Source organism: Pygoscelis adeliae, unplaced genomic scaffold (genome assembly GCF_000699105.1).
Source record: "Pygoscelis adeliae isolate BGI_AS28 unplaced genomic scaffold, ASM69910v1 Scaffold117, whole genome shotgun sequence".
Classification (NCBI taxonomy): Eukaryota; Metazoa; Chordata; class Aves; order Sphenisciformes; family Spheniscidae; genus Pygoscelis; species Pygoscelis adeliae.
The window spans coordinates 159,318-178,224 of NW_008825270.1; the positions used below are offsets into that span (position 1 = coordinate 159,318).

General features: G+C 37.6%; 1 protein-coding gene across 3 annotated transcripts in view; it reads left to right on the top strand.

Moving 5' to 3' along the window:
* The first annotated feature begins 1,307 nt into the window (after positions 1 to 1,307).
* LOC103921679 (chromosome unknown open reading frame, human C11orf74) overlaps positions 1,308 to 18,907 on the top strand; it is a 37,466-nt gene continuing 19,866 nt past the window's right edge. For all 3 annotated transcript variants that reach the window (XR_663858.1, XM_009329682.1, XM_009329683.1), the window contains exons 1-4: positions 1,308 to 1,449; positions 14,845 to 15,002; positions 16,357 to 16,428; positions 17,381 to 17,435. Coding sequence is in view for 2 of the 3 variants with exons in the window: in XM_009329682.1 (XP_009327957.1) it covers positions 1,347 to 1,449; positions 14,845 to 15,002; positions 16,357 to 16,428; positions 17,381 to 17,435 (388 nt within the window). In the remaining variant the exon portion in view is untranslated. The remainder of the gene's footprint in view (positions 1,450 to 14,844; positions 15,003 to 16,356; positions 16,429 to 17,380; positions 17,436 to 18,907) is intronic.

Below are 18,907 nucleotides of genomic sequence, written 5' to 3' on the forward strand. Positions count from 1 at the left end.
TTTTTTGTAAAACATTAGAAAACTTACACTTTAGGTCATGTGGGTGTGCATGTGTTTTTATATCTTCAGAACATTAGTCTTCTTTACAAGCTGGCAATCCAACAAAAGAGAGTTTGACATTAGAAATCATGCTTTGTTTTCCTGCTGGGCTCTGAACAATTCTTGTTTGATCTTATTTAACTTTGAAATCAAGTTGGCAGCCTTTCCTTAGTGTAGTTGATTTGAAGTTTTGCTGAGGAATTAAGCTTTCATTCCCAAAAGACACTTCTTAATGCTGTGGTAAATCAAGAGAAGAAAAATGGGAACACATGAAAATTGAGCACCTAGTGTATAATGCATTCTTGCATCTTTATCACATTTATGTATGCAAACTGGTCATTTACATTTTTTAGTTAAGTTGCCACCATGTGAGACAATGTGCCAGTTATGTGTGTCCATGTCCTCACCTGTGTTTTTCTGCTTCTAGTAGTCTGGTCCTATGTGTACAAAAAAATAATAATATTATTAACTGTTTAGCATTACACAGGTGTTAAAATGCATGTACACAGCTTTTATAAGTGAGGGACAACGTTAACTTCAGCATACTTCGCTGAGAGCTGTTTCAGGGCCATTACTTCCCTTAGGGTGTGGTAAGGTGATGAAGATGGGCTGTTGCTGTGTGACTGAAGAGTCGAGCTTTCAAGTCCAGAAAAGCCTCTATGGGGTTCCTTCAGCTCTCAGCATTTGTTCCCTTCTCGAGAGTGGTCCTTGCCTTCCTACGTGGCTGCCCAGTTCCATCATACCCTCCCCGTCCTGTGTGCTGTCTCAGCATACACACACATTTCATCATAATTTAACATGCCCTCCAAAATCTGGGTTTAGTGGCTTTGATGGTACAGTGAGCAGTGCACCTGCAGAATGATGGATTCAGTCCAAGTTTTGAATGTACAGGTGTCTCAGTTGTTAAATCCAACACACTAGTGAGTGGTGTCACTGTTTCTGCAAAGAAGGCAGGGGTTGTAAGACTAAACAACTTAAAACGAGGGGGAATGAACACCACTGAGAGAGGTTGGCATTTCTGTGGCCCATATTACCCGAGAACATAGATGATCACAGTCTCTCCCTTTGCACTTAAAATTACTATGTCCACTTGCATTTTGGGGGAAATGTTGTGTAAAGTCCCACTGACAAGATCAGAACTTCACAAGGAGAGAAGAAAAATTTGACATTCTGCTGCTCATCTATGTGAATTAGGGACTCTTCAGTTAATTTGTTTTCTGCCTACAGATACATATGGCTCTTTTATTTCTATTGCAGAAGCAGCCTACTAAAGCAGATATACCTGTTCAACTGTCAAGGTGTGGATCATGGGAGAACAATTGTTAAAGAACAGCATCCTTGATCAATTTATTAATAGCCATGAGCAGTCATATGAAGAGTTTCTAAATACATTCACTTACCTTTTGAAAGGTATGTAACTTCCCAAATCTCCCATTAGAAGTTGCAGCCAGAAGGGAAGGTAAGAAGAGAAGCAATAGTGTTTAGTGTTGTTCTGCTACTTACTTGCTTTGTGACCTTAGGCAAATCCTTGTGATGCTTTTGTTTCTCCGATCAGCAGTGGGATCCCTAAGGACAACTTTCCTTAGCTTTGTTCACAGACTGCTAGGGTAGGTCTCTACAGGTGTTTAACCATGTTTTGCTCGCTTTAGGTGGAGGAGCATGCCCTATTTGGAAGGATAGGCTTTTCCTAAGTACGTCCTGCATTGTTTTGCTAGAGAAGTTTCCATAAAAGAAGAGCCTAAGGAAAGTACTTAATAGCACGAGATGGCCTAAGATTAGGGGTGTGCAATTTGGATACTTTCACAGATTTACTAACACTGGCTTGCTGTGCTATGCTGTTGTGTGCGCCAAGCTAATAGATAACTTGGTTGAAGGCACATCAGGACATCAGATTAGGATGATTAGGCTGAAAGGATCTTGTGCTCTGCAGATGAAATCAAAGGTGGGGCTTAATCTTGATCTGAACATTGCTGAATTACAGGCAGTTCAGATCTGCATCCAAATTCTGTAGCTCAGGTTCACTTCTTTTGGCCATGTTAAGTCAGGGACCATAAAAATAAATGTGAGCTGCATATTACTCACTTATAATTCTCTTTACCACAGCTTTGCACTAAAAATGATGTCCTCATCTTATTGCAGAAGCACTGTATTTTTCAATTACAGCATGTGGCATGCTCCATTGATTGGCACTCAGAAGTCTGTCCTGTCCTTGTCCTTCAGGCAGAACTAAGTGTCAGTCACAGGCACTGAGCAGAAAACCAGTGGGGGAGTCGAAGCTGCCACAGAAATGATCTTGTGGCAACCTTCTGTCTCCTCCCAATAAAAAATAGAAGAGAAAGGAGACACTGGGGGATGAGATAAGAGGATTGAAAATTAGGTTCTGGTCTTCTTTATGTACGATTGATACACTGGGGATAGCTCCTATCTTAGAAGGATGCTGCATATCATGATGCTACTTGCAAAAAGCCTCAGCGTGTATTTCAGTCACTTTTATTGTCACTATAGCATCTGCCACTAAAACTGTATAAAAGGTAGAGCTTTAGCTGAATCAAATGCTTAGAAATGTAGTTTCCTATGCTGGTATAAACAAAACAGCTCAGCTTGTTTTCCTCCCATCTTCATTTTCCTTTAAAAAATACCCAAAGGTGCTGGTTTGCATTATAAACTAATGACCTGCAAAAATTCCACTTAAAGCACAAGGCATTTTAGCATCAGAACAGTGCAAAATACTTTATAAAATATCACATTCTTAGTTTCTTAATTTTGCATTTGAAAAACAGTCACTTGGCTTTAATTTTTTTTTAAAAAAGCAACTGTTATAACTTAATAAGACTATCTGCTAATAGGCTCCAGAAATTTTTACTTTTATGTATGAGTTCAGATATTTACTGTGGGGATGTATTTGTATTTACTGTCAAGTAAAATCTGACCATTTTCAGATTACCTTTCTGAGTTTGGCCTGATAATGGTGTTGATTCACACACTAAATCTTTGTACAATGAGCATTAATGTCAGAATTTGCAGTCCCGCTTAATTAGATATGGAGATAGCTATTTGTGTACACAAATAACCAAGCCCATTCAGTTGTGTATGTAAATATATAGGAGCTCTTAAAAAAAAATTCCTTGAAAAACATCACCATCTGATAGATTTTTGACTGTCATAACGTTGGAAACAGACATATAACTAATTGGATTGGATCCCATTGATTTCACAGGGTACCATATTTATATAAGGTGATTTTCACTTGTGCATGAATTTGTACTAGCTCTCTAGTTGGGATTGCAAGGATATTTTCACGAGGTGTTTCTACATTATTCTTGAAAGCATCTCATAAGAATCTGATTTCCTAACTAATGTTTAATTTTTCTTCATTAGTTAAATTTACACACAATGAAATTGAAAAGAATATACCTTGAGTACAAAAACCCAAGCATCCTTGACTGTTCTAGCCTATCTAAAAAGAACCCTTTGAGGCTATAAATGTTAGCCTGGAGTAACCCCCTGTGAGCACATTAGGGTCTTCTGCTGACAGAATAGTTCCATTCTTGTAAATATGGGAAACAGTATTAATGAATTTTTTCATTCCTGACTTTCATTGGCTTTTTAAGGATTGCTAATACCATAATCAAGAAAATCGCATTTTTAGAATGTTGTGTTTTTATATCCAAATGTGTGATATTACCTTTGGCTACTCTATAAAGTAAGAATAGAGATGCTGTTCTTCCTTGTGTTATTTGAAAAGATATTCTCTAAGCTCAAGTAGAACAAGATTTGGAGTCAAAATAAGGTCCTTCTGAATTCTGTGCAATTCATTTAGTGATATGTGTATGGTTTATATAGCACACAGATACGTTATAACTTAGTTGGACCATAAAATCATATCTTTGATACAGGAATTCAATCTTCCTGATTTTAGTATTCCTAAAAACCCAATGATTCTGTTTTTTAAAGCGTGCTTGCTGCTGTGACAGAATGAGAGTTCATAAACTAATTGACAAGTAAATCAGATAGTAAGGCTTTTACCTCACTTCTACCAGATCTGATGTGACATGGATAAATGTACTTAAATGTCATTTTAAAACTCTGAGCTCAGAATTTAAAACATATATACTCCAACAGAACATGACCTATATATCTTAAATGCATAATATTTAAAAAGTATGGGAGCACTCCCTCCATAATTGGAAAATTTTTTAACCCTTTTTATTGATTCTGTAATGGATGGACACTTCAGGGCTAGGTTAAGATTCTAGTAAGCCTTAGTTTCGTACAGCATCCAAAGTGTGTTTTTTGTCAAAAGGATGATAGTAACAAAATGAATAGATAGGTGAAAGGGCTGGTGAACCCATGGGAATATAATTCAGTAATTAGAGCACAGGTTCAGAAAGATTAAATTTTACATGCTTGCTGTAAAGCTTTGCAGAAGTTTTCAGCATCTGGAAAAAAAATGACCACCTCTTGTGCAAATCCAAAGCAAAGATATTGGTAAGAGGAATCATTTTATTAGTCATCTATTTTAATACGGTCATTTGTGCTGCTCTTAGAATCACTGAACCCCCTTATGCTTATGCCAAGTTACATATTTAGTTTTGTTAGTTTGCTCTTTAACTTTGAGTATAAAAACAATCTGATAATAAAACAGCTAACTGGCATTTGCTTTGAGGTTGTACAACTCCACTATGTTTTTTAAGTCTGAAGAAAAATCTTAAGAGTGGTTTCTTGACTGTGCAGTTGAAGAAGCCTCATAAGAGTTGGATTTACAAAGGAATTGATGACACAGATTTCTGTAGATGTGGTCAATGAGTGGTCTTTTGAGAACTAAACACTTCCTAGAAGAACTTTGGACAAGATCTTGTGGAAATAGACCCAATCCCTGCTTTTTAAAAAAAGTGCCACACAGGGCAGGAGGCTCTTTCAAATCTTAGGAAGAGTGTTTGAAATCTGGTGGAGAGAACTCTGATGTCCAAAATTAGAAGGCAGCATCTGCTCATTTTTCTAAACTCAGAGGAGGATTGGGAAATTCACTGGAGCATAAAATATCTCTTTTGACTTTCTACAAAAAAGACAGAAAAACCAAAAAAAAAAGGTCCAAGCTTCAAATTTTTCATCTAGATTTTAAATTACTCCTCTCCCACTTCTAAAAATATGGGATCCTGGATCAGTCAGCTGCACAGAGAAATACTGCCATGAATAAAATTCTTATCCAAACCCAAGTTTAGATTCATATTTTTTCCATGGTCCTGGGCATTTGACCACTGGGATTAAATTCAGTCCCTTCCTGCTGTTAATTTTGGACTATTTCATATACCTCACACTGCCTGGCAGAGCGCTGAAGTCTGAGGACTTTGAGCAGACCCACCTTTAAGCAAACTGAGCCTTGGATATATACTTCGTAGCCTCAGTGCTGTTGTTTTGATGCTTCTGTGCTGAGCAAGCTGTCAAGCGGAGGAAGTTGGAAAGTGGCTGACCACTTCTCTGCTTCCAGGTGGCATGGAAGAGCCATATTCTGCGTTGTGATCAGATTAATTTAATTCCCCAGTGAAAGCTGAGCTATGTATTTAGTTCACAGTCCATTTGACGGTAGCTGTCTGCTTCCTTTTTTCGTTAATCACGTTTAGGAAAAACAACAACTTTAAACTTCCTACATAAGTGTCAGTGGAGGCACTTTACAAGTGTCAGTCCTAACAGCAGAAAATGTAGCAGAAAAATATATAAGAAATGACAGTAAATTCACTTTAATTTTAAAAATGGACCAGTAGGACAATGCTAACCCCAAGAGAAATTTGCAGCCTTCTTCCTATGAGTGGATTTGGCAATAAAAGCAACTAGGCAGTTCAATGAAACTAACTAAATTAATCTGTCATCCACAGGGAACTTAAACAGGGCATGAAATAGGGAAACGGCGTCAATTCCGAGCTTTTTATTGATGTGTTGTACTGGATCATTGGAAAGAATTGGTTGGGAGAAAAAATTTGCAATTTTCTATTGATCATAAATTTGGTAGCTATCTCTATGTAACCTTCATTCAATACAGTATAAAATCAAATATCATACAGAGCCCCTAAATGTAGAAAAAACCCAGACATAGGGATGCAAACAGAATAGATTATTTTTGAAATAATAATAGCTGATCTGTTTTATGGATATTTGTTGTCCTTAGATCTCAGTGGTATTTGCTATGCAAAGTACTTAATCTCCATTGTACAGACAGAAAAAAATTAGGCATAAAGAGGGGAAATGACTAGCGTTCATTTCCACAGTAGCTCACTGGCAGCACTGGGCGAGGACAGAGGCACTTGGACTCCTAGAAACTTTGACAGCCCTTGAACAGTAGTGCTTTGCTAATAGCAATTCTTTGTTCTTTTCTGTGATGCCTTTATTACTAAACAATTTCTAAAGATTGTTTCAGATGGAAAAAAATTTATTTTCATTCTGTTGCATAACTTAGATTTTCTAGAATGTAGAAAAGGGAAATACTTAGTAATTTTGCAGTAGATGCTTTGATACAGATTCCATCCTATAGTGGCATATTGGCTATGGTTGAATTCTGTAGTACTATAAAAATCAGTAACACAGAATGAACTCTTGCCCTAGCTTATCACCTTGACTTGAAAGGCATCGAAGTGTGCTAAATGCAGCTGTTGGCTAAGTTTCATGTCATTGCAGTGAGGTGAGGAAGCACTGTTAGCCCTTTTTTCCAGATGTGGAAATGACACAAAGCAAATAATGTCAGACATCAGAGCCATATAGTGGCTCAACAAGACAATCAGAAATAGAAATCAAGTGATCTCACTTCCAGTTTAGTGCTGAACTCTGTATAGAATTGTGTGCTTTTCTATGTCCAGTATAAAATCACATAGAAATGCCTAATTTCAAGAAAGTAGGTATTTGCCTTCAAAAAAAAAAAAACAGGCCTTTTGGAAGATGTCTTAATGCCTTATTTATAATACCCAAAATCAAGCATTTTTGAAACTCTTGGGCTCTCTGACATTTTATTAATCTGTTCCCACTTGCTGTAATCTTTTTATGATATTGTTATAAGAAAGGAATACTTTGTATGGAGATGTCAGATGCTTTTAATTATATACAGTTCACTTGTTTTTTACAGTGCTTATCTACTTATCTGCTAGTGGTGAATTCTTCTAGAATGCAAGTACACAGAAGGTTTTCAAAATAAATTCTGTTCTGATTTATTAGTATATCACCTGCTTTTTTAAAGTGCTCCCAACATGTATTTAATGTAGTTTCCTTGTGCTGAGGATGAATTAAAGCACATTTGTGGTTACAGTCAATGTAAAACAGAAAAAAAAAGCAAGTGTAACAAACACAGTGCCTATTCAGGTAATAAATTCAAATACATTCTTTTTTTTTAGCTAACGTTCAAAGTATGGCTCAGTGTAGCCAAGACTCAGAAAGAAGTGTGGAGTTCCTGTACATGGAACTAGTATTCTCCCATTAGTTACTGTTTAGTCTAAAGCTCTTCCTAAACTATCCCTCAAACAGAATTTCTGAAATGTAACACTATTTGCATTCTGCAAAGGACAGTGTAGATTTTCTGAGGCCATCGGAAGCAGGCCCACCTTTATCAACTTCTGGAAAAAGTCTTCCAGCTTTTATATCCTGATACACTGTCAAATTATAATTGCAAAATACTATCAGTTGTACAGCCTGTGCCTTTACGAAGCTGTTTTTTCCCCCCACCACATAAACACTCTTTATTGTTAGAACTAGAAATCTGATCTAGTATGTTGGCATTGCTTGGTAGTGATAGATACCATTTGATCCCTGGTAGATATTAAGAGGCAATAGCTCCCTTAATAGGGCTTTGCTGGTTAGTATCAGCTGAGGATCTGCTCTAAGATTTCTGTCATGGTTTTCTGAATTTTTTAAAAATTATTTTTCATCGTCATCTGTTGGAAGAAGCAGGATTTTGCTCATGGCAGGCTGCTGAAATGGTCAAGTGCACATTTGCCTTGTTATTTAACTGACTGCATTATAATATTCAAATGGAGAAGGTATCCGGCAACACCACTGTTGAACCGTGAAAGAATAATACATATTTTTAAATGATCAGCTGGGGTGAATGTGGTATAAACAGGAAATACTGCCCCTTTTCTAACACTGTCACTATCTAAAGCACACCAGAGACATAGATATTGATACAGATAAACACTACATAAACCCAGAACATATAGAAGAGATACTGATACAGTAAAAGAACAGTTAAACTTCTGAAAATTAAGAGCTGAGTTAGTTTTGAAGAGGTATTGCTTGTACGTTAAGCTAAAGCAGGGGTGTGAGAGTGGCTGAAATATACTTGAGAGTAACAATCATTCGTCCTTCCCCTGAAGGAGCACACACACAAAAAAGTCCTTTCCTCTCTGGTTTTTAAATGTACTACAGTAAAGGAAGTATCCAAAAATGGCAGTCAAAAGTAATAATCGGGACTTAAGAGTTTACCCTTTTAAGTCAGAAATAGTCCCACTGAAGTTTCTTGTCTCAGTCCATGGAATATGTATTTATCCTAGCTGAGGACATGGTGTAGTGAAATTTCCTTAGGAAACTGGCATTACTGAGAAACTAATCAAGCCCATGTTACTGATTATAGTAAAAGCTGACCTTTTTTGAAGGAAAAAAAAAGGTAAACAATACTTTTTGCTGATTATTTGTCATTTAATCAGGGTAAGATCAAAGACATTAGGGGAAAAGGCTGCACCAGCTGAATCTCTGTTCTGGTGTAAAGAGGAAAGAATTCCATATGCATGAGTGAGTTACGCTGGGGAGACACTGCAGTGAAGGAAACGGGATTCAGCAGCAAAAATGCCCTTGTTAATTGGAGGTGAAGTGTAGAAATGAAAGACCACAATGTTTGACATACTGGACTTTCAAGATGTGTTACAAATAGTCATTTGCACACTTAGGCAAGTAAGTTGTTATTTTCATTGCTGTATAGTTCAAGTTACTTTGACAGAGGAGTTCTGCTTGCTCAGTGTTACTGCGAAATCACTGTCATCGAAATTAGTGAGGGTTTTGGTTGAGGAAGATTGGAATGGGACTTTAGGAATTCTCATAGCTAGGGGATAGACAATTCAGATGCTGAGGGTTAGCAGATATAGTATGGATATAGATATAGATCTATGGAACATCCATTGCCTTTTTGGGTGGCAGCAGGAGGCTAGGCAGGATGCCCTAAGACTCTTAAAACAGCACTACATAACGAAGTTCAGGTGCCTGAATTACATCTGGATTGCTCTTACTTATGGACAGGCATATAGGACCCTAATACTGAAATCTTCCAGGTACTTACTGTATGGGATATTTGGGCTTTTTGTCATGAAAAATTGGACAAACTGCATTGATTTACACAGATTTATGCATTTAAATACATGGAAACAGGAAGATAGCTCGAGAATGTAAATCAGAGCAGGTTTTCTAGGCTATGTAACTTTAAAATAAAACACTACCTTCTATTCTCAGCTGGGCAATATACAAGCAGAGGGAGGCTGCAAGTTTTGATTGGGTTACTAAAGAAAATCTGGGAGCTTGTTTGGTTGAATTATCACAAAGAAACAGAAGGCTTTAAAAATTATCTTCCCAAGAAATTGGATTTTTGGCCTTGAAATTTTTTTTTTCCTCTTACAGCTTGGCATTTAGGGTAAATGAACTCAGCACCATACAACGGTTTACATAGTTGTGAATAGGTAAATACAGGTACTTCTCCTATAGTATGTTGCAGTCTTTTAGAATCGTAGAATCATTTAGAAGAGACCTCTAAGATCATCGAGTCCATCCGTCAACCCAACACCAAACATGTCAAAGTGATATTTTATGGAAAATTTCAGTGACAGAGTTTGTTCTTGTTTTAAAATGTGGCTGTTTGCTGATGATGCGTTTGGAGGATGGAGATAGTGAATGAACATGGAATTTGTACTCGTGACCTCTGTGCAAGGCATTTATCATGCTACTGTGAGTAAAATTATTTTTTGTTCAGGAGTCCTCCACAAAGTCACTGTATTAGTTGAATCCCAGGTTTTCCATCAAAGCATAACTTGGAAGGGATTTAAGGGATTCACAGGCCTTCTGCTGGCCCTCAGTCCAGCATTTTGAGGACAAAGAAGTAAATTGGAACTTACAATAGTAGCTTTGCTATATTGGTTTTTTTTTTATAGTTAAAGGGGCCTGTTTCTCATTCTCACCCAATTTTTGTTTTTGGCATTAATTCATTGAATTGAAAAAAGGTGGGAAATACCTGGTAGTTTGTATTGTTTGTCTAGTGTGTTATCCCAAACCAGGTTTTCTACAGTATGTTATTGATTGCTGCGTCTGTTCTGGCTTTGAAATGTTTCAAACCACAAGACTTTTATCATTCTTCTGGGGCTACTATTTCATTTAACAGATTTCACTAACAGGAAGTTTTTCCTGATAATCCTGGTAGCTCTCTTCTCTGGCTTTGTGATAAGTGACTCCATTATTCTTTGAAATATGTGGGTGATCAGTGGACATTTTCAAAAGATTCACTTCCAAATTGGAAGTGAAAGAGAATTTTAAACAATACAGAGGATAGATAGCAGGAGAGAAAAAAAATTATCAAGCTGGATATACTTTCTAATAGAAATATGTTTCTGAAGTCTGCAACATACTTTTCAGTGACACACAATTATGATGGATACTACTCTTGAGAGACAGGTTTACTTTTCTAGAGACCTAAGCTGGCTTGTTATTTCATTGTTAAGGTACTGACAGTGGAATTTCTAAAAAGTAAGACCAAAAAACTGTCTGCAGACTGAATATGTGAATCTTTCCATCATTTCAGTCGCCGCCTTCTGCTACTTTTTATTGTGTTTGTATCCCTTATTTTGGACTTCTGTCACATGTTGTAAAGGCCAGTGTTGTACATCTGGGTCTTGGCAGGTTGAGAACTGCGGCTGTGAATAATGAGTCAATTATCGCTTAGTCAGGGGGAAGGCAGAGTGATCCTCTTGCTGGCTTGAATGTGATCCTTCCTCCTTTCCCTTCTCTTTCAAAAGTACGGACAGGAATGGTTGAAATTCAGAACACTGTCAAAGGAATACAGCTCTGATATTTCTCTGCAGATTGTAATTTCTTTAAATTTAGAACAATTTAATAATATTTTTTAAGGTCATGACTGTTACTGCTTCAAGAGAGCCAGTTATGTGATGCATGCATTGAGAAACTATAGGTATCAGTACTTTGGACAACTGAAGGTGGGTCTTACTGGCGCTGAGGGACTGTGCTTGAGGCTAGTAATGTTTGATTCACCTCCCCCACTCCAATTTATGTGGCATAGCCTCATTATGCACATGGTTGCATAGCTGATATTCTGTCCACAGCATGCATTTCACAACTGCTTTGGGTTGCTTAGACTTTTTTCTTATGAATTTTTCTTCACTTGCAGTCATGAATCTAGTATCACATTGCAGTTGTGAATGTTTCATCAAATGTAATGTTTAATATTCTATAACTCAATAACTCTGCAATGGTCTTAACCAGAAAAAAGTTTCTGACAGCACTTTATGACAGATCTCTTAGGAAAAGGGATAGTGCTTCTAGCTGTAGTCTGGGGTTGGTAAATGGCACATAAATACTATGAATGCACTTGATTTCTTATTAGCTCATTTAATCTATCTAGCTTTTTAATGGTGACAATAGCTCAGCTGTCCAGAAAATATATAACCTAATAAAATAAGTTTGTCAGCTCATGTGTACTGTCTAATTATCACTGCCCAACTATGTGTCATAGGTCTTTTGATGCTAAAAGTGATATTATTTTATTTTGAGAATTCAGAACCTACATTTTGGGGAAGGATGATCTGATTTATATCCCAGAAGAATGACCACAGTGGTATCCAAGATAGGCATGGGCTTGTGGAGGAATATCATGTTTATTCAGAGCCTTTCGGCTGTATGAATTATGTTGCTGATCATTCCAGTTGATGATGCCTTTTGTCTCTCTGTTGATCTGGCTGAGAGAAGTGTATGGCTTCCAGAAGCTTCTTCTTGCTTCTCATACATAAAGGCTCCTGATGTGCACAGGAAGGATACTGGGCCCTCAGTCCCTATTGGTACTCTATAGATCTGCAGATGGTTGACTGCATAATTTGCTAATACACACATACTCTAAAATACATTAATATCATTTTGTGGCTTGTCAGTCTTTAATATCAAACTTGTCAGTTCTCAGTATAAAACAGGAAGTCCATCCTGTTCTACCACTACAATAACAAAAGATTGAAGCTTTTTGAGCTAGTCATCTAGTTCTTCTATAAAGTAGAGTGACACTAAAAATATCTTCAATAGTGGGTGACCATTTTACCTGTCAAGAATTTAAAAGAGGGTTTCCTGTGTAATACTGCTTCATTTCCATAGCTTGAAAAAGAGAGTATGTAGGAAGAAGAAATTGCCTGTATGTACTGCTGTTTCCAAATATTGTTTTAGGAAAGTACTTGCTAAAAAAGCAGGGAGAAGCCAGATGTTGTATCAAGAGACCTGTGATTTAGGAATTACTCAGAGGATCTGTCTGTGGTCTGAGCATTAAAATCTGTTTCCTAGATTGCTCTGGTCTGGTGCAATTTATTTTCTATGAACCTTGACTCTTATGAGTGTGGATTTCAGGTTATGCCCAGACTGCCAGCCCTTTCTATGTGTCATAGTAACTGCAGCACAGAGCTGTCCCTGGGGATTAATAACTCTTTGGTGGATGGCTCAATGTAGTAACACCAAGGGCATCATTAAAACTCTCCAGAAGAATTACTTCAATGCCTGTAACATATAATTATGCTTTAGAAACGCACTGCGGTGTTTCTTATTGTTACACAGTATATTTTTCAAACTAAACCTAAGAAACTCTGTTAAATGAGCATTTATTTTTCATTAAGAACATGCGGTGTGAAGTTCATTTGAATTGATTGTACTATAGCTGCTCTATATTTGATAATGGGACTTTCAAAATAAGAAGTTCTGCTTTTTTATTTTGGACATGATTAGTATATTTTTTGCCATGTTGTAGAAAAAAAAACTATTCAGCATGGGTTCGGAAATCCATACTTCCATGCACATACTTGTCCTGATCTGTCCTAGATCCAGTCTGTACTGTTGAGGTTTCATTTGAATATCACCTAGCTGTATCCTAATTCTGCTGGCTGCTCCATGCCCCATGGACCTGGCTGATAGCACAGTCAGAAGCTAGTTGTCTAATAGTTGTCTTAACTTTGCTCTTGTTGTCCAAGGAGTTGTTAAAGGTTGGAAAGATAAAGCTATCATTGAAAGACTCAGTTTTGTTTCTGAATACTTCCCTATTTTCAGTGAGGGCCCAATTAGCCACTATTGATGTATAAAATAAACATGAGAGAAGTTATTCCAGTCTTCTGTCAATGCACTGGCAAAACATTTTTCCAGTCTGTCTTTCAAGACCAAAGGAATCCCATAAGGGAGCAAACCGTGCTTGAACATCTGTATTTAATCTTTAATCTCAGGACCTAAACTTCTGGCAATTAAATATCACTGGCATACTGCTGTTTGTTAGTCTGATTCCAATAAAAAAAAATTTACTTGGAAAATTTTCCCACCCAATTAGATTGCTGATGTAGGGAGGAAATCAAATTGGTAATAAGCTAAGTCAAGAGCATACTATAGTTGTTAAACACGGAAAGCAGCAGTGTCTAAAGAAACCAGCTCAAATGAGGTATTTTACTAACTAAAGATACAGGGGCTAGTTTATAGGACCTGTCAATGCATATCATCACCTGGACTGGTGGAGATTCTGGCAGTGGTGCCCATGGACACCCGAGAACTCTGTGGGTGCTGGCCCTGGGCAGACTCACAGCCAGTATCAGTATCAGCTCTGACAAGAACTGCCAAGGCTCAGTATATGACTAGTATAGACTAATCAACATGGGCGTTTGCTCTAATGGTTGTGAGGTTTACACACGGGGCACATGTTTGGGCTGATAGTCAGTATAAACAGGGTGATACCAAGATATTGAGGTAGAAAATGCAAGAACTACTCCATTTTTGGACCAGATCATTGCTGTACTATGATCAAAATCAGAGTCCTTTCTTGTGCTTGATAAGAAGGTACACCATCGGTTAGGTATGTGAAGGAATATGTGCCCTTGAACTGCTTAAGATATCAAGTGATTTTGTGAGTACAGATCTCACATAAGCACAGTTGCTGGACTTTTAAGACTAGACATGTAAGTGTTGGGAGCGTGTGTTGGTGTTGGGGAATGAGGGGGGGGTGTTCTGGTTTTAATTCTAAAAATGTACATCTAAAATAGCTCTACTGAGTGCGTGCAGTTGCCATGGGGTTTATAGTGGTGTCGCAAAGAAGAGACTCTTTTCATATGTGCTGGTGTTTGCAGTGCCAGATGAAAGCATGGGCATGAATGTTATGTGCCATTTTGTGCAGCATTCAGAGAGCATTTAAACAAAGTTTTTCAATAAAAACTAAGGTGTAACCCTGCTTACTGTCTTGCTTTTTTGGGTATTTTCAGCTCTCGGGTTATTTTATCAAGTTTTCTGTATATTGCATAAGCTTTTGAGATGATGAATTCTTCAGTATTGGGGAATAGGTGATACTCTGTGCACTTGAAGTTCAAACTGCATATTTGGTTTTATGATAAAGATTGCAAAATACACGTATAAGATGCACATGGAAGCTCTGAGCATGAGAGGAAAAGTGAATGTGTAAAATAAGTCAATATTAGATCTAATGAAATTCACATTTTTCTTTTTCTTGGATAGTGCATTATGTAATCTGATCTGGTGTGATTCTCATTGCAGAGGAAGAGGGGAAGACAATTCCAGGAAGTAAAGTGGACTCCCTAAGAAAAACATTTTCTACTTCTGAATTATCCAACAGAAATAAACAGGATGGCTCACCTGGAAGAAGCAAAGAAACGTGGGTGTCTCTTCCACCACAGATGCCAAATGAGAATGAGGTAATGAGTTAACATTTGTCCATGTGGACAAGCACCACATTCAAACAGTTGAAAATACAGGGAGATATACTGTCCAAATATTAGAGGCTAATGGTATTTATCCCATCCAAGGCAAATATTTAAAGTACTACCTAAGTGTGTAATGCTTACAGAGGCACCTGCAGGGATCATGTTTGGCAGTGGCATTTGCTCTACTGAAGAGCTGCCATAATCTGACTAATAAATAAGGCACCCTTCAAGGACCTTAGTAATGCTTTCACTGAAGACTGCAGTTAACAGTAGAGGGTGGCAAAAAGGAAAAAGTCTTGTGAGTATGGGTGCCAGCGTGCACAGATTAATTTTGCTTCTTTAGGATTTCAGCAAGTACTGAATTCTGTGTTACCGAAGCTAGATTGCTTCAGCTACCTAAAGTAAACAACAGACATCATCTGGAGAGAGTGAGATGGAAATCAGAGTCCACTTGTTAAGAAATTCTGCCCTCCTGCCTGAATAACAAATAACTAAGCTGTGATCTAGCCTGTACTCAAAAATTCCCTTCATTAAACTTTTTATTAAAAAAGAAGTAGCAGGTGCAATATACAGAGCAACACACTTAAGTACCTTCAAATGATGGGCCTGCCGGGCCTCAGTCAAAGAGCACAAGCTGTCATTTTCCTCCCTACTAGCACATGCCTTTGAGGTGGAATCAAGCAAGGCTTTTAAAACAATCACATTCTGTCAGTTGATTGTATAATAAAATGACAGAATCTTTTTGCCATTTTTCTCATGAAGAATATGATTGCCTCATTGGGATAGACTGCCTTTGGGTGTCTGTCTTTGAATTGGCTTTCTGCCCCATAAAGCAATGTGCAACTTCCATTATCCTTTATTTAATGTAACATCTTAATACTTGTCTTTGTTGCTACAGAAAAAAGTTTCAGGCATGGCTGCACATTTTTGTCACATTAGCAGTTTAAGAAACAAATACAGTAATAGTAGAATGCATCAGAAAAATTGCTAGTGTTGTAGCAGGAGGAGGCTGTAATGCAGTAAGCTGGCCACTGTAACCTCTAAGCTTGCCCTGTGGAAAGGAAAGAAGGAAAAAACTGCTATTGAAAACAACGCTTCTGTTCTAAATGCTGCTTTTTAGGCATGTTATGATTACTTGCACTGTTGTTCCAATTGATTCAGTCTGGTCCTGTGTAGGACTTCAGAGGATTACCTGCATACGTTCTATTTTCAGGAGCATTGCATTCAATTTTTTTAAAATTTTAAATACACCATAAAGGATCTGTATGTGTAAACCAGTAGGAGCTTTGACTGTGATTTTGGTTCTGTTTCATGCATGTAAGTATTTCTGCCTATCTATCTACAGACAGTGATGAATGAGAGCTGGAAAGCTGGTGGCTCTGATGGAAATTATCTCAGTCTGTCTGAAAGAGTGAAGGTGGGATTTTCTTTGATTTTCTTCAAAGTGGGGATTATGAGTAGAACATGACTGATTTTCGCTTTATTCATTTACAAAGTACTTGCAATTTGTTGATGTATTTCTTTCCCATCTGTGGGAAAGAAGGATGAGAGCATCACCATCCAAATTTTTTTTCAAATGTTAATGAGTATGTACTTTTAAAGTGTAAAGGTTATGTAAGTGTTGATGAGAATGGTGTCAAATCAGGTTGGAAAAAATTATCTAAGAGGATCTCTAATTACTGCATGGAAGACTATCCAGTGCATATAGTAAATCCTCCATGGTAACGCTATTTGCACATAGGTTGGGAAAGGCTTTACCCTCTCATCCTATGCATCTATTCAGAGTGCTACCTGAAACAAGCAACGTCTTTTCTTGTGGTATGTTTTAGATAGTTTAGACCGTTTTGAAGGGACATCAGCCTGAAAAAACAGTAGTGCAATGTCCCAGATGAAATACTAAAAATGTAATAATTCTTAGCTTTTTTATTTCCCATTCAGTTCACTATTAGTATCAAAACAGAAGGATTAAGCTCTATTTTGCCTACAGTGTGTATTGTCTGTGTGCCATATGCAGTGAGCTTGCAAAACTGCAGAGTAACATATCATGTATCTTTTTTCTATGAAAATATTTTACTTCTCCATCTTCCCACTAAGTTCCTGAAAAAGTTGCTGTACAGCTTGAGCTTCTTTCCCATCACTGTAGTTGATATGCAGCAATTTTGGCAGCAATTCTTTGCCTATACTTTAAAGAATTTCCTTTGGGTTACACATTTCAAAGAAAATTCTTATGCTTTCTTGGAAAGATGAAGGGGAGAATGAGGAAGATGAAGCAGGCAATGTAATGCTTTTTTGCTTCGCTCTATATTGTACTATAAGAAATGAAATTAATACATTTCAATCTACTTTCCAATTTGGGTTTCTTACGGCAGGTGGACAAGTACTTAGATTTGGAAGATATAGACACAGATGAAGAGACATGCAATGGTAGGTTCCCCCCGCCTTCATATTCACTATCATTGTCTGTCTTTGGATGCAAGTGTATGGACATTGTTTAAAGCACTGTTTCTCCTTTAAAAAATATGTTCTTCCTCAGTTCTTCTGTTGCTACAATATTCCCCAAATTGCCCAAATTCCCCAAATTAAAGTACTCATTTCCTCACTCTAAGAGGTAATGAGATAATAAATTATAAGGAATATTTATTACACTGTGTCCTGGTGAGCAGGTTTTTTTTTTCCAGATTTTTCACAATTACAGAACACTTCTTGTTAGCAACGTTTCTACATTTTTCTGCACTTCTATTTTGTATTGAAAGTGTGCTGATTACCAAAGTTTCTCCTCAAAGGAACGCAGGTGCTAAGAGAGAGTTCTATAAAGTGGAAATATTTAATGAAAATGTTTTCCCTACCTATTAAAATGATTTCATCCTGGGCTTAAAATAGATGAGACTAATCTTGAATTCACAGTGAAATTCTTTAAGAATTCCAATTATGAGCATTTTGAGTTGTGTTGAGCTGTTCATACTTCTGTAATAATTTTAACTCTCCCACCTCTAAAAAGTAAATAGAAACCTAGTGTCCATAGTTATTTGTCTATCATAGGTGCTTGTGTGGTCTTTATTACCACCAGAATTGACGACCTTTTAGTAATTAAATATATTTTCCTCATCTATACCTGTGACTACACAAAGAAACCAAGCCACACAGATTAAGGGATTTGCCTAAGGTCACTGAAAGAAGCTGTTACAGAGCAGGACTTTGGTCCTCAGTACCTTGGTTATTGCCATTTGATTAGTTTGTCTAATCCGTTAAAGATTTGATTAGTCTTTCCTTTTTGTATGTGCAGAATTCCTATGAAGTCAGAGGGCTTAGAGACTTCCAGTTGAATATTTGGAGCTTGGCTGTAACTCACAAGAAAATAATCATAAAATCATTAAGGTTGGAAAAGACCCTTAAGATCATCAAGTCGAACCGTCAACCCAACACCACCATGCCCACTAAACCATGTCCCTAAGCGCCTCATCTACATGTCTTTTAAATACTTCCAAGGATGGTGACTCAACCACTTCCCTGGGCAGCCTGTTCCAATGTTTAACCACTCGTTCAGTAAAGAAATTTTTCCTCATGTCCAATCTAAACCTCCCCTGGCGCAACTTGAGGCCATTTCCTCTCGTCCTATCGCCTGTTACTTGGGAGAAGAGACCGACACCCACCTCGCTACAACCTCCTTTCAGGTAGTTGTAGAGAGCGATGAGGTCTCCCCTCAGCCTCCTTTTCTCCAGACTAAACAACCCCATTTCCCTCAGCCGTTGCTCATAAGACTTGTGCTCCAGAACCCTCACCAGCCTCGTTGCCCTTCTCTGGACACGTTCCAACATCTCAACATCCTTCTTGTAGTGAAGGGCCCAAAACTAAACACAAGATTCGAGGTGCGGCCTCACCAGTGCCGAGTACAGGGG